Below are 14,149 nucleotides of genomic sequence, written 5' to 3'. Positions count from 1 at the left end.
ATCACAGATCACATTCCTCTCCCTCTGGAATGCACACTGCACACTTCTGCCCTCAATCACTTGTGAAAGTTTCCACTTGGAATATTTGGTGTCAAAGACGTGGAAGAAAATCAATAATGATATCCTACTTCAATCATGACAGGTAGCAGGGCAGGTCATCTTAAAAGATCAATCTACGTTCTTACTGCTCCCAAATCACCTGGTAGCCTGTACTACTGGTTTATGGTAAGGTGCCCAAATCCCCACAAAAAAGGATTTCCTTTAGGAAAGGGATCCCTGTACTTGGAGAAGCTGCTACCATGTGAACAATACTTTCTCGGGGGTGATTCAGAATTGACAGGCTGAGATCATAGAGGAAATCAAGATAGAACAAAATATTTTGACTTTCTACACCAAAGTGTTCTTTTTCACTAAACTAATAGCAAACAACTTCGGTTTTCTGCCAAGCAAGTTTGTTAGCCAAGTGGAACAATGATTAAAGTCAAAATTCGGTGGAATTTTCATTTTCACAACTTCAAAATTCTGTCCGCCAAAGTATGTATGTATGTATGTATTTTTAATAGAAAACTCTGTCTTGTGTTGTCTCTGTCACTCGTCCAACACCTTCTCTTCAACTGGAACCCAGAGGAGAGATGGCCCTGACTGCTATGTTCCTAGCTGCTTTTCAAGAGATCCACTTCTCCACCTGCCCCTCCAGGCAGACAGCCACTCTTACGGAAGTTGGACTCCCACAGGCTCCAGTGGTCCTGTGTGTGCATTTTCACACAATTCTTCTCTTCCACCCTCATGCATCCACTTATTTAAAGAACACAGTCTTTTTCTTCCATTTGCAAAACACAATCAAATCAATCAAAAGAAAAAAAAAAACTTACGCCAAAGATTGCACAATTTAAAGCCAGTGTTACAGTAGCTACACCTGTCTCCTGTAATCAACACTCCCTCATCCCAAATCTCATCACCCAGAAAGCTAACAAGAGTCATTTTATTCCCTCCTGTTTCCATTACTACCCCTCCAAATAACAAGTGACCACATGATTCTGGAAGGAAGCCTCATACATAGAGCTAATTTGCAATTTTTAATTAAAATACTTTTCCTGTGTCTCATTTTTCTTTCAAGGCTAGTCTAGGAGCTCCCCAGAACAATTACCCTAGGATCAAACTTCTCATGCCTCAAAATGTAAACAAATGTAAAATCTGTATTAAATACATATTAACAATGTACTGCTGGCCAAGCAAGTTTTTTTAACCTTGATAATTCCCTCCACCCAGGTCAAATATAGTTGTAGATTTATACAGTAATAAAGATTAATTTTCAGTTCTATCATCTAATGATACTAGAATGTGACTTGGAGTCTTGGTTTGTATTTGACACTTTCTTTGCTGTTCTCCTTGTCTCTGATAGATTTTTCACATAGAGAACACTCAACTATCTCACTTCCAGGCTTTATATAAGGCACCAAAAGCACAGTGGTGTAAAAATAAATAACTTAATGTATGCCACTCTCTTCCAGGCTAGAACAATAATGTTTGATATATCACATCCTTGGTTTTGGACATTAAAAACAAGTACTATTCTTTTAATAATGGCTGCACCTAAAGTTTACTACAGTCAGAAGTTAACATAGAACCAAGTAGCTCAAAGCTAGATTTCCCTACTACCCTCTCTGATAACAAAGGGTTAGCAAAAAGTGTGCATTTCAGTAAACCATAAACATTTGAATAGAGGGTAAAATAGGCATGTACAAGTGTTTTCCTGGCAAAGTGAGAAATAATATACTGATAATATAAACTTTAAATTAAGGACTGAAGTAAAATCGTCCTCAAAGGAAAAAAGTAGGCGAGGTGAATGCTCTAGTTATGGTCAGATGGGTAGAGCACTTGACTTTAGCCCTCCTGGGAGTAAGGAACATTCTGCGTATTGCCTCTGCAAGTACAGCACATCGGGTGGATGAGACAGAACCTCACCTGTTCATAAACTTGAAGGGTATGCCAAAAATGGTAACAATGACAACAAAACCCAAAAGGCAGTGAACGAGAAAGGACCAAGGAGACAACCACCTGATAGCATTTTATTTGAGAAAATAGCCTTCCCCACAATTTTTAATGGATTACTTAAGAGTTTCACTTAAAGGCATTTTCCTGTCACAAAGGATCTTGCGAAGTTCCATGATCTATTTCTCCTAATTAACTGAGGATTTTTATCTTTTTCCCATGATGGTTACAGAGCCCCAGGAGGCAGCTGGGTAAACGCGGGGTGTGAAGAGTGAGCTGCATCAGCAACAAGTTGCTCAAAGCACTGCGTGGGGGGCTGTGGACGTGACCTCACAAACAAGGACTCGGTGCAGTGAACCGCTACGGGCGCCCCAGGGCTGTGTCTTACCATACAGGTGTCCAGGTCTTCCAGGCGCTCCACCTCCGTGAGGTCCTCCATGGTGAGCAGGGAGCGCTTCGCAGGCTTCTCCTCAGCCACCTCCATCTCACAGGAGTCCTGCGGGGACAGGGCGTGGCCACGCCTGCTGAAGTGGTCAGCCTGGAGGGGCGGGAACAAGGGGTGAGCCCGAGCTGGCCCCCTGCAGCATCTCCCCCAGGATGCTCCCAGGGCCACGTGGGCGAGGGCCCGCCGACTACTCAACAAACTCATCGTGGCGTCCTCCTGCGGGAAGGTGGAGTGTTTTAAAGCACAAGCACCATTTATATACTTTTATATACATTTTATACATTTATACATTATACTTTTATATACATTTATATCCTTAGTAAATGCAGAGATGAGTCCAGATATAACGAACAGTGTTCTTTCTGCTAGTGCTATTTGACACTTCCTCTGAAGAAATTTCCTTCTGTATCAGTGCAGCAAAATAAAACCACTCTAAGTCTCATTATTTTCCAAGGACTGAAAGAAAGAAAAGTACTAACAAAATTTTAATTATTGCTTGTTTGTCTTCTTGTAATAAATATCATAATTGAGGTGATTATAGAGTTATGCTTCAGGTTACCATAAAAAATTAGATGGTAAGAAGTGAAATAAGGGGCTGGTGCTATGGTGCAGCGGGTTAACGCCCTGGCCTGATGTGCTGGTTCAAGACCTGGCTGCTCCACTTCTCATCCAGCTCTCTGCTATGGCCTGGGAAAGCAGCAGAGATGGCCCAAGTGCTTGGGCTCCTGCACCCACGTGGGAGACCCAGAAGAAGCTCCTGGCTTCCGACTTCGGATCGGCACAGCTCCGGCCAATTGGCGAGTGAACCAGCAGATGGAAGACCTCTCTCTCTCTCTCTCTCTCTCTCTCTTTCTGCCTCTCCTCTCTCTGTGTAACTCTTTCTAATAAATAAATAAATCTTAAAAAAAAAAAAGAAGTGAAATAAACTGGGTTGAAATGAATAAACTCCAGTGCTGAAGTATTTCGATACCAGGAACTCTGATTTAATTTTTGAAATGCTTGAGAACCAGGTGCCAAGTCCACACACCTTTTAAGAACACTTCTAAAGTCAAGTTGGAGAAATGGTGTTTGAATGTCACTGAAAACAAAGCTTCATTCTGAAGATAACATTTCTTCTACACAGTATTTAATGTCTTCGAATACTCTGATTTCATGTTAAAATGAAATCCAGAACAAAAGAGCACTTAACACAATACTCTTTCAATTATAAAAACAAAATAACAATGCTTCTGAGCAGGTCCTTCAAAGGACAAATGCAGAAAAATTCAAACTTTCTGAGTAGTTCTCCCACGGCAGGGTCGCGTCAGCACCGTATCCAGCACTGGTCACCAAGGGAGCATTTTGCAGCAGTTCCTGAAACCGTGGGTCAGCAGGTGGCTTCTAGGAGGATGTTCCGTGGATTTTGTTTGTGCTTACTTAGGAAAACAGTAAGTCTGAATTTGGAGCGCTAAACAGTGACGCAGCTTTTAACTACGCCAAACACTGGAGGGTAATGTTTCTTAAACCCCCCTGATGACAAGCCAGCTTTTACTTTTGCAGTTCGGCACAAACCAATATATTCACACAATACAGTAACAAGGAAGCACCGGGAAAATAGTGCGTCTTGCCTAGTGTGTCTCCGTCAAGATGCTGTGGACTTGTCTCAGTGTTTCCTTTGGTCTTTGGCCTTACCTTGTCGCAGGCGCTAGCCACTGGGAGCAGGACTGCCAAAGATGTCTGTTTTACCTTACAGATTTTAGAAGATGGTCTGAAATACTTTTCCCAAATTGAGATTTTCAAAATACACATTGTGTCTGCTCATGTTAAAAGCTGTTGCTGCTCCTCTCATCGTGGGGCTCCCCCTAGTGTCACCCCGCAATTCAGTGCCATCAAATCGGGCATCTCCCACCCACACTGAGAACCTCAAGTTCCTTGCTTGGGAGACCTCTGCAGCACCAGCTAACATTTCTGAGACACGAGATACAATCAGTTATAAAACCTTCCATACTGCTGAGGGCTCCCTAGTTTCATAGAGCTCATGCTTCCGATCTGCTTTTCACATACACTGATGCTGGAAGTCTCCTACCTCAGTGACGAACCCATCTCTAGAGGAAGGAAATTTATTTAAACCTTGCTCCATCAGAGGCACCTTGTGGGCAGTCAGCAGCTCTCGGTCATTAGATTGCGCCCATTTTATCCTGGCACTGTTTATGGACTACAATTGTTTCATTCTCCTCCACCCTTATCACCATCACCCAAGTTTTCAAGAATAGCCTGTTCTCAAAGTCATAAGAGAAAGTGACAAAGTGACAGATAAATTGAATAAACCAAAAACGCTAATTTTAGACCTCAGTAACACCATCCTCTCCTTACCAAATCCTTTGACCTGCGTTATAAATGGACACCAAGATTTCTGGAGATGATCTTTTCAGCTTTCCTCGGCCATTCCTCCTGGAGAAATCCTGACCCTCACCAGTAAGCAGGATTTTTAACCCACAAAGCTGCAAAGGAGTGAAACGTGGAAAAGAAACCACCTCTCCCCGCGGGGGGCCGTCCTGCCTCCCGGCACAGCTGCCACAGGAGGCCCTGCTCACCAGGTGTACGGCACTCACCAGTTTATGATGGCAATGTGAGAGGGCATCCAGGATTTCGTCCACAATTCGATCAGACAGGAAGGAGGCCACAGTCAGCTTCACTTCACTACATGAAAATGAAAAGGACAGAGGCACCGTTTAATTTGCACAAAGAAGGGAAATCATTCAGCCTTGAACCCATGCTAATAAAGTCAACTGTGATTCTATTTCTGTTCTTGAAAATGAAAGATAAGAAAGGGTGAACAGAGCTAAGGATTTCCAAAAATAAGCTTTAAACACTGCCATAAACACACAGGTCATAGACTTTCTTTACCGATTTCAACCTGCTTCTGTAATTTCAAAATTGGAGACTTAATGGGGGAAATGAAAACATCTGGAAACAAGACCAATTAATGGGAACCCTATGGAACATGTGGTGAGGAACAGTTCACATAAATAAAACCAAACCTGGCCTGGGGTAAATTAAGAAAGTCTAGTGCTGTGGTTAGGTCTTAGTTATATTTTACTATGCCTATCCCTGACCCTTTTAAAAAGCTTTTCACCAAACCAATGGCTCCATATTATGCTGCTTCTGTTTCAGCTTGCCACCTGACTTCCAGTAGTTATAAAGTCACTACACGTGCACCTTTTAGGAACAAGCATCACTATAATTTTCAGTTCTGATTTCTCTTGCCTGACCTCAGAAGTTGTGCAGACAACAGAACATGGTTCATAGTTTTCACTCATCAGCAGACTTAGCCACAAAGGCTGCTGTCGGATGGCTGGTATCTTAGCATGTTAGCAATTCAGTATTCCCGAGAATTCATCTTCAGTGTGTTTTCAGGCTGCATAACTCCAGCTTAATGCATGCACGTACAAATGTCCGCGAATGCACAATACATTTAGGTAAACATGTCAGAGAGACAGACCCACATTCCAACCTTGTCTCATAAGCTCCATTTGCTTTTGAAAGACAACAATGTTTATGTTTTCACAGCAGGGAAAGGGGCTATTGAAATAAACTTGTTTAATCCTAAGACTAAAGTTGAAAGTATATTTGTGTAATAGGAAAAAGTCTCTCTAACCTAAAGCCAGTAATCTTCGCTGTGATTTCTCTGCTGGGGAAGCTCTCTGAAGATCAAGCCGAGGTATGAAAACACTCGCTCTTTGATGTCTCCAGTAAAAATTGTCCTGGGCTACAGAGAATTCCTGCTCTTGAGACAACTTATTCCTAGCTATTGGGGATACCGAATAGCTTACCCTGTTCTCACCAGGGGTGAGCACCAGTAAGACTCATCCAGGTCTCATAATAAAAATACAGATTATTGGACCCATCCCAACTTCCAGAGGCCCTAGGAACTGAATTTAGTAAGTGCTCCTTTTGCTGTGTGTAGGCCTACTAGGGAATTATACTTTCTCATAAACTTCTAGGTTCCGTAGTTTCTCTATCTCCCTCTCTCTGAAGGTAAGGAGGGATGGTTTACGTAATTCAAATTGTAGCACCAAAAACAAAGACTGTTAAAAATGCAACTGTCTTTGATGGCTCAGGATTGGTCTAGCATTTTGTTACTGGATACTTCCTTACTGATCTGTGTTTCCAATTCGCAAAAGTTTTAGAAGGAAATTAGCCAGCTTGGCCTGCGTGTATGTATGAATGTATACTTGCATGTGTGCGCCCACACACTCTGTACAACTAACTCATTATGAAAAGTCACATCAGGAGTCAATGGACGTAGACTGTCGCCATAATGTGAGGAGGTCTGCAATGCTGCTCAAGATCCAGAATTTGCCCAATTCAAAGCAAGTGACCACATGACACAGAACCTGTTCTCCACCAAGGGAATCAGAGCATCATCTATTACTGGTTGAACTCATAATTAGGAAAGAATAGTAGGCAATATCTTTTTATGCTTAATATTTAAAGGTTATTTAATACTTACATCTTATACATTAGTTACATTTTATAATTGAAATATTTAAGCAGTACATATTTATTTTTAGTAAAAATTCTGAAACCACAGGCAACAGACACATGTAAGCACAACTAGTAAGGGCTAAGGTTTATAAAACCACTCATCCGTGGGGTCCTATAAACCCCCTGAATCTAAGTTCTTCAGGTCCATTCAGTTGCCTCACAATTGAGCTGATGAGGCTCTAGGAGCTTTATTAAAACAAACAAAAACCAAAAAGCAAGAGCTGCATCTCAACCAGGCAGTCACTCGGGTTCTATAACCAGCCGTCACTACCCAGACAGTGAGGATTTAATTTGCGATGTGCTTTGTTTCTGCCACTCATTTCTCTCATGGATGGCTATTCAGCTACATCATCACGTATTAGCATCCAAGTCTCTGGGAATGAGCTTTTATTTTTGCTACATTTAAATATCCTTGACAGTGTTCAGAAACGGTGAAAATGGGAAATTAAAGATATTGCTGCCCTTGGTGTTCAGTCATCTGCTTTCTCAATTGGAAACATGATTTACAGCCACTAGGCTATCAGGTAATGCCGGGACTCCCCACATGAAAACTCAGGAAAGTTTGCCAGTGATCACAGCTTCCAAATATTTATACTTCGCCATATTTCCCAAACTTTTTCAAGCAGAGAACTCTGTAAACACCCTGAAGACACCATTAGTACGTACATCCTATCCCAGACCCAGCAATCAAACCCAGAAGGAAAACACAGCGGGACCTCTTTGCCTATTTATAGGTTGTGTATTTGTTCACAATAGTAGGCAACAGAAGGCCAGCTGGTCTCACTCTTCCAGCTGGTGATTATTAAGGTGAAAAACAAACTTCAGAAGAATCAGAGACTACAAATATGTATCCCCCCCCCTCTTAAATAAGAACCCTTAGCAGCTAACTCTATGCTCTTAAGCAATGCAGGCATATATGTGTTCATCTTATTCTGGAAATGTCTAAAACCTGTGCACTCACGCATAGGTCTGCAGATCCACAGCCTTTGCCTGTGAGGCACGCCTCGACACACTGTGGAGGGATGCAGCCAACAGAAACGCTCGCCACGGCCGCCTCCATTGCAGCCACAGGGACTGCAGCGCCTCGGGTTACCAGCAGGAACCTACCTAATTTTGTTAAGGATATCAATCCCAGACTGCTCCAAGAGGACATTTTTCACAAAGGTGCGTGGGATGGAAATCTTCTCGGTGCCGGCGTGAATGAGGCCCTGTCGGAGGTGCGCTTTCTTCATCACATTGGGACAAAGGCTCTCGGCAGCGTCGACCATGGATTCCAGCGCAGCCTGCAATGCAGCACGAGCGGAGGGGAAGAGATGATGACACGGCACAGAGGAGGCGCCGCCATAAAGCTGCACGGTGGTTATATATGGCCCCAGCCCGCAGACAGCGTCACAATGGAGTGCCTGAGCGCGGCCAAGGATTCCGACTTGTGAGTGCCAGACAGTGGATCTGGGGCCATCCCTCTGCGGCAGACACGGGGCAGAACCAGGCGAGCTGCACGCTGGCATGTGCGGTGCTACGCTGCGCGAGCCACACTTAACACAGAGCCACGCACGAGAAGATGAAACACGCAAACCTGAAGCCTTTCTAGACCAGCTTATCATGCCTGCTTGTTCTCCCTGGCATTAGAATATAAATGTACAGATATTCCTAGAAAATCTGATTTTTGCAAATCAGACACCCCCCCTCCCCAAAGTACAGTGAACCATTCCAAGCTCTATCAAAACAGCAGCAGCAAAAATCCCAGAAACCACTGACAAGTCTACTTCCTAGAGGCAAAACTGACAGTAATTACCATAACAACAACACATGGACAACAACGGAAACCGTCCCGAGCACCTTCCCTTCCACACACCAAGACCAACGGTGAGCACGCAGCACCCTGCCACACTGGAGAACATGGCCAGTGGCCCTGCATATTTCAAGCTTCCCACACCTGTGAGGACGGCACAGTAGTCAGGTGAAGGGAGATAACGTGATTTTCCCGAAATCGTGCAAAGGGCACCAGTGTTTGCCTGAGACCTGAATCTGAAACCTAGCTGAAGGACACTGGGCAAAGCCACAGAGCTCTCCGTTTCACTCTCCTTCCTATAAAATGGCAATTAGAACTTCTCATCTCATGGGATTACTGAGGAGCAAATGAACTTACATACTAAGAGTGCTCGGGAGAGTAGTGAGCACGTAATAAAAGCTGGGGATGTCACAGGTACTGTTGATCTCATTTCCTAGATTCTGTTCTTAGGGAGAAGAACCCAGTATTGGAAAGCCAGGCGTGGCTCTCTCTGCTGTCCCAGCATGAGGAAGGATGGACGAGGCCTGGGGTCTGTCTGCTCACGCTTTCACCTGCAGAGCACAACTCCACCCTAATCAAATCCCTCTCCTTTCACTGCAGGATGAGATGAGCAACAGGGTAGGAGCTCATGGAAGCCAGGGCAGGAGAGCGGGGAGAGAGCCTCTTGAGAAAGTTCCAGAAGCCACTCCTATTCTCAACAGCGTACTATAGCTCTAGTTGAAAAATCACTGGATTTGTGCATTCTTCCAAGAACACTCTTACCCGGATCATCTGCAAAAGATACTGGAGAGTCTGTTGGAGACAACTCCTCTCCTCTTAGGCACCAGGATACACACACTCTGCTCCAGGCAATGAAGAAGTCCCCATGAGGATGGCATTGGGGGGCGTCAACATTTCAGACACTTTCAGAAACGTCCCCCTGGTTGACAGCGCTCATTCAGTGACAATGAACTGGGGCCGCCAGCAGAAAGGCATGGCCTCCAGGACATGCCCCGACCCAAAACAGCTGTGCAGCAGCAAGTGCGGGGCCTAGGTGAGTGGCCTTGGCGGACGCCTGCACTCTCGCTACCAAGCTGTGTCTCTAGGGTCTCTTTCTGCTTTACAAACCCATGCCTGCATGCCATTGGCCCTAATAAAGCAACCTTTTTGCTTGCCGTGGGTGCTCAATTCACCAAGTCCTTCAGCCCCCTGCCACCAGCCCAACAGCACAGCACAGCACAGCACTCTACACTCCGCAACCTCATCTGTGTCTGCCTTCGCACCACGTGGTAACTGTGTAAGGGAAGGGAGATTTGTAAACAGCCTCATTTTTGTAGATGAGGAATCTGGGGCTTAAAAGAGGAAAGGAGTTTGCTCCAGGTCACTCAGTTGGCCCCTGGCATTGGTAAGCTTGGGGACTCAGGACTTCTGTTCCCTATTCTGGCTGTCCTTGGGTAAAGAGCCTAGCCATGGTGTTTCCTCTCTGCATGGTGACCTACAGTTTTCTCCTGCTGCTCTGATCCATGGTACCTAAGGCTGTCAAGGTGGGCTCTGTGGTGGCAGGGCTGGGAGAAGGGATCACGGGACACATGTGAAGGGGGGTTTCTGACCATTGCCTGTGTCTCACCCCAGCCTGAGCTGTCACACACATCTCCTTCCAGTGCTGTGGCTCTCTGCAGACAGACCCTGTTCTTCAACATCCATCCTCTCCATGGCTTCAAATCACTGCCTGTAATCTCATCAGTCACAATCAGGTGCTTATCTGCACTACTGGTCACCTGCCCATGCCATCACTGGGACAACCAAAACCAACCCAGCTGCCCATGCCATCACTGGGACAACCAAAACCAACCCAGACTCCCTGCTGCTCCTGCAGGAACGCAGCTCAAGCCCAGATGAGCACGTTTGCTTCAGTGTACACTACATATTTTTTTTAAAGATGTATTTATCCATTTGAAAGTCAGAGTTACAGAGATAGAGGAAGAAACAATATCTTCCATTTGCTAACCCACTCCCCAAACAGTCACAATGGCAGAGCTGGGCCAGGCCAATGTCAGGAGCCAGGAGCCCCCTGCAGACCCCAAGCAGCTGCAGGGGTCTAAGGACTTGGGCCATCTGCTGCTGTTTTCCCAGGCACAGTATCAGGAAGCCGAATAGGAAGTAGAGAAGCCGGGTCTCAAACCAGTGCCCACGTGGGATGCCAGTATTATAGGCAGTGGCTTCAACTACTATGCCACAACGCCCACCCCTATGCTACACATTTTAACACGCATGTCTTTCTTCATGTCTAAGGCACTCTGTCCTAAAGAATTGTCTGAGCTGATGGCAATATTTATGCTGTCCATTAAGAGAGCTGTGGCTACTGAGCACTTGAGATGTGTCTGGAGCAACTGAGAACTGAATTTTTAACTGTACGAAGTGTAACTAAATGTTAATGACACATGTAGCTGATGGGTAACACTGGACAGTGCAGGTGTGATGTGGAGCAATTCTGGGTGTCAGACGGCTTCAACTCCCTCCCTGAGGGCTGATACCTGCCCTTCACATACCTTCAGTGCCTCTGAAAATCCTCTAACGTGTTAATTAGACAGTAATGTCATCTCATGAGGGCAATGCTCCTATTTACCCACACTGGCTCATTATGCTTTTTTCTTTTTTAAGAGTTTATTTATTTATTTGACAGATGTCTATGTCTTATATCTGAGCGCTCAGGTTCAATCCGACTCTGGCTCCTACTTCCAGTTTCCTGAGAACATACACTCTGGGAGGCAGTGGTGGTCGCTCGGGCAGCTGGGTCCCTGCCGCTGGCTGCTGCCCTCTACCCAGCCCAGGGCTGCTGCAGTTAACCGGGCAGTGAACAAGCAGCTGAGCGCTCTCTATCTCTCTGCCTCTCATAAGCCTCCTCAACCCCCTTCTAGGTCTCCTCTTTGTCTTCAGCATTCACTGCGTGCCACTGATCAGGATCCCGGATGTGGGTCTGCCTTTCTCTTTCCCGCCTGGGTTCCATGGGGGTCTCCCAAATCGGAAGGTTCTGATCTTTCATCAACCCCTCAAATTCCCCGCTACCATCTCTTCTCTGTGTCTGCTCTTTCCTTCCGGAAATTTGAATTAGGCTAACCTTGACCTTTATTACTCTGCCCCTATTTAGCCGCTCAGACACATCGTTCAGCTTGACCATCTCTGTGTCACTCCCTGCAGCCAACTTACGATGAACAGGCCCTGTATTTCCAGTGTGATAATCGCACGGCATGTGGCATGTGCCTCCCTAAGGACAATTACAAGGGTGCGCGTTTATTAACTGTAAAAATAACCAACAGCGTGCGAGAAACCTGTGTAACATTCGTAAACTAAACTGCATCAACACCTTTAACCTGGCAGCTGCACCTGCACTTTCTTGAAATGAGCCAATGGGTTGCTGTAATTCATCACAACTAGCACCACACAGGGCACCAAATATGAAGTGTAGAAAAAACCAAACCTCAGAGAACTCTTTTGGACAAATGAACTTAATGTTGACCAAAATGCCTCCTAAGTCCCTCAGGCCTCACATGCTAAGTACATCCGAAATTTACCAGGAAGTATTTCAATTAAGAATTTCCCAGGCCAAAACAAACGCCCTGAAATCTAAGTCCAGGAGGGAAAGATGAACGTTTCCTTATGTGAAAACATTCAAATCCCACTTCTTCATCTACTGTTACTCCGGGAATAAATGCTAGGATCCAAAGGGGAAAAACAGAGGGAGAGTTGTCATTTAAAAATGCCTAAAGCAGGCCACTCTAGGGAAGAACACTGCTTTTAAAGGAGGAATTTCTCCAAATTTAATCTTCCCCTCCAGGAAGCTGGCTAAGAAGCCTGGCTCATCAGGGGGTATCTTTTGCTTTCTGAAACCATCTTTTAAAGCATGGTTCAAAGAGCTGTGTGAGCTTACTCTCATCCGATACTCAGAAGGTCCATCACCTCTCTAACACAGGACAGTAAATATTAAAACGAGAAGGAACACTCAATTATCAAAAAACCAACACAATCTTGCACAAGGAAACTCTGTGAGTCCAGAGCAATTATTAGGCAGGAGCAACCACAGGCCTGCTGGCTTACTTCCGTCCCCCATTCTCTACAATAAAAACTTACTATTAGGGTCATACAAAATAGTCCAATCACTTTAGCTTTTGTTAGTGTAACATGCTGAATTTAGAAAATCTGCAAAATATGGGGCCAGCGCTATGGCTTAGTAGTAGGTTGAGTCTGCTTGTGGTGCCAGCAGTCTATATAGGCATTGGTAGTAATGTCAGTAGTTCAGGCTGCTCCACTTCTGATTCAGCTCCCTGCAAATGGCCCGGGAAAGCAGCAGAAGATGGACCAAGTCTTGGGACCCTGCACCTGTGTAGGAGATCTGGAAGAAGCTCCTGGCTCCTGGCTTTGGATTGGCCCAGCTCCAGCCATTGCAGTCTTTTGGAGAGTGAACCAGTAGATGGAAGACCACTCTTTTTCTCTCCCTCTGTCTGTCTGCAACTCTGCCTCTCAAATAAGTTTATAAATATATCTTTAAAAAAAGAGAGAAAGAAAATTTGGAGAGCAGGCAAAGGACATTTTTCTACTAAGAAAATTTGATACTAGTATTGAAACAAATAATGATCTCAACAGTTCAATAAAAAAATGAATAATGACTATATGAAGAATATATTTTCCCTGATCATTTTTAGAGAATCCATCCACTGGAAAGCAGAAAAGTAAAAGATGAGAAATTGTTCTTAAACAGTAAAATACTGTCCACCAAGTAAACTGGAAGGAAACAGAGTGGACATAAACTGCTTATAATATACTGAAAGTATCCAAAACCAAACAGGCATCCAATTAAGGGAACATTAAAAAGTGACATTTCATGAAGAAATTTTGGTTGAGGATTTACTGTCGCTCCCCCTCTTCGTGGAGGAACGACACTAAACCCTGCCGAGGCTTCATATCCGAGTCACGGCACCATTATGTCGCTCCCCGTCTTCGTGGAGGAACGACACAGGACCCTGCGCTGTTCTTTTGTCTGCTCGGCCCTCCCCGGGTTTGCTGCTGGTTCTTCCCGGGTTGGCTGCCGTCCCTTCCACCTCCGTGGAAGGGCGGTTCCCCCTGCCACTTTCCCCACTTCCGCGGGGGAGCGGCACACCGCCGGCCGGCTCTCTCGGGGGCTGCACAGGTGTTCCTTCAGATAGATGTTCCCCTTAGATGTTCCTGGTGCATGTTGTCTCTCTCCTCCTTTATAGTCCTCTTCCACCAATCCCAACTCTGCTACCCACACGAGTACGCTGCTCTCCTCCAATCAGGAGCAAGTCCTACAGTTTATTGGTTGAACTGGAGGCAGCTGTGTAGAAGCTGTTTCCCTTCTCAACGCCATATTGTGGGAGAGCAGATGCATAGAATAAGTC

The 14,149-nt window shown here is 45.1% G+C and overlaps 1 protein-coding gene across 9 annotated transcripts in view; it reads right to left on the bottom strand.

Annotated features, from left to right (window-relative positions):
• Positions 1–14,149, bottom strand: part of CARMIL1 (capping protein regulator and myosin 1 linker 1) — a 317,796-nt gene that overhangs the window by 51,378 nt on the left and 252,269 nt on the right. For all 9 annotated transcript variants that reach the window (XM_051855017.2, XM_051855018.2, XM_051855021.2 and 6 more), the window contains 3 exons: positions 8,072–8,247; positions 5,029–5,116; positions 2,381–2,530 (listed from right to left, as the gene is read on the bottom strand). In XM_051855017.2, the coding sequence (XP_051710977.2) occupies positions 2,381–2,530; positions 5,029–5,116; positions 8,072–8,247 (414 nt within the window). The remainder of the gene's footprint in view (positions 1–2,380; positions 2,531–5,028; positions 5,117–8,071; positions 8,248–14,149) is intronic.

Source organism: Oryctolagus cuniculus, chromosome 5, assembly GCF_964237555.1.
Source record: "Oryctolagus cuniculus chromosome 5, mOryCun1.1, whole genome shotgun sequence".
Classification (NCBI taxonomy): Eukaryota; Metazoa; Chordata; class Mammalia; order Lagomorpha; family Leporidae; genus Oryctolagus; species Oryctolagus cuniculus.
This window is presented reverse-complemented; position numbering and strand designations above follow the sequence as displayed.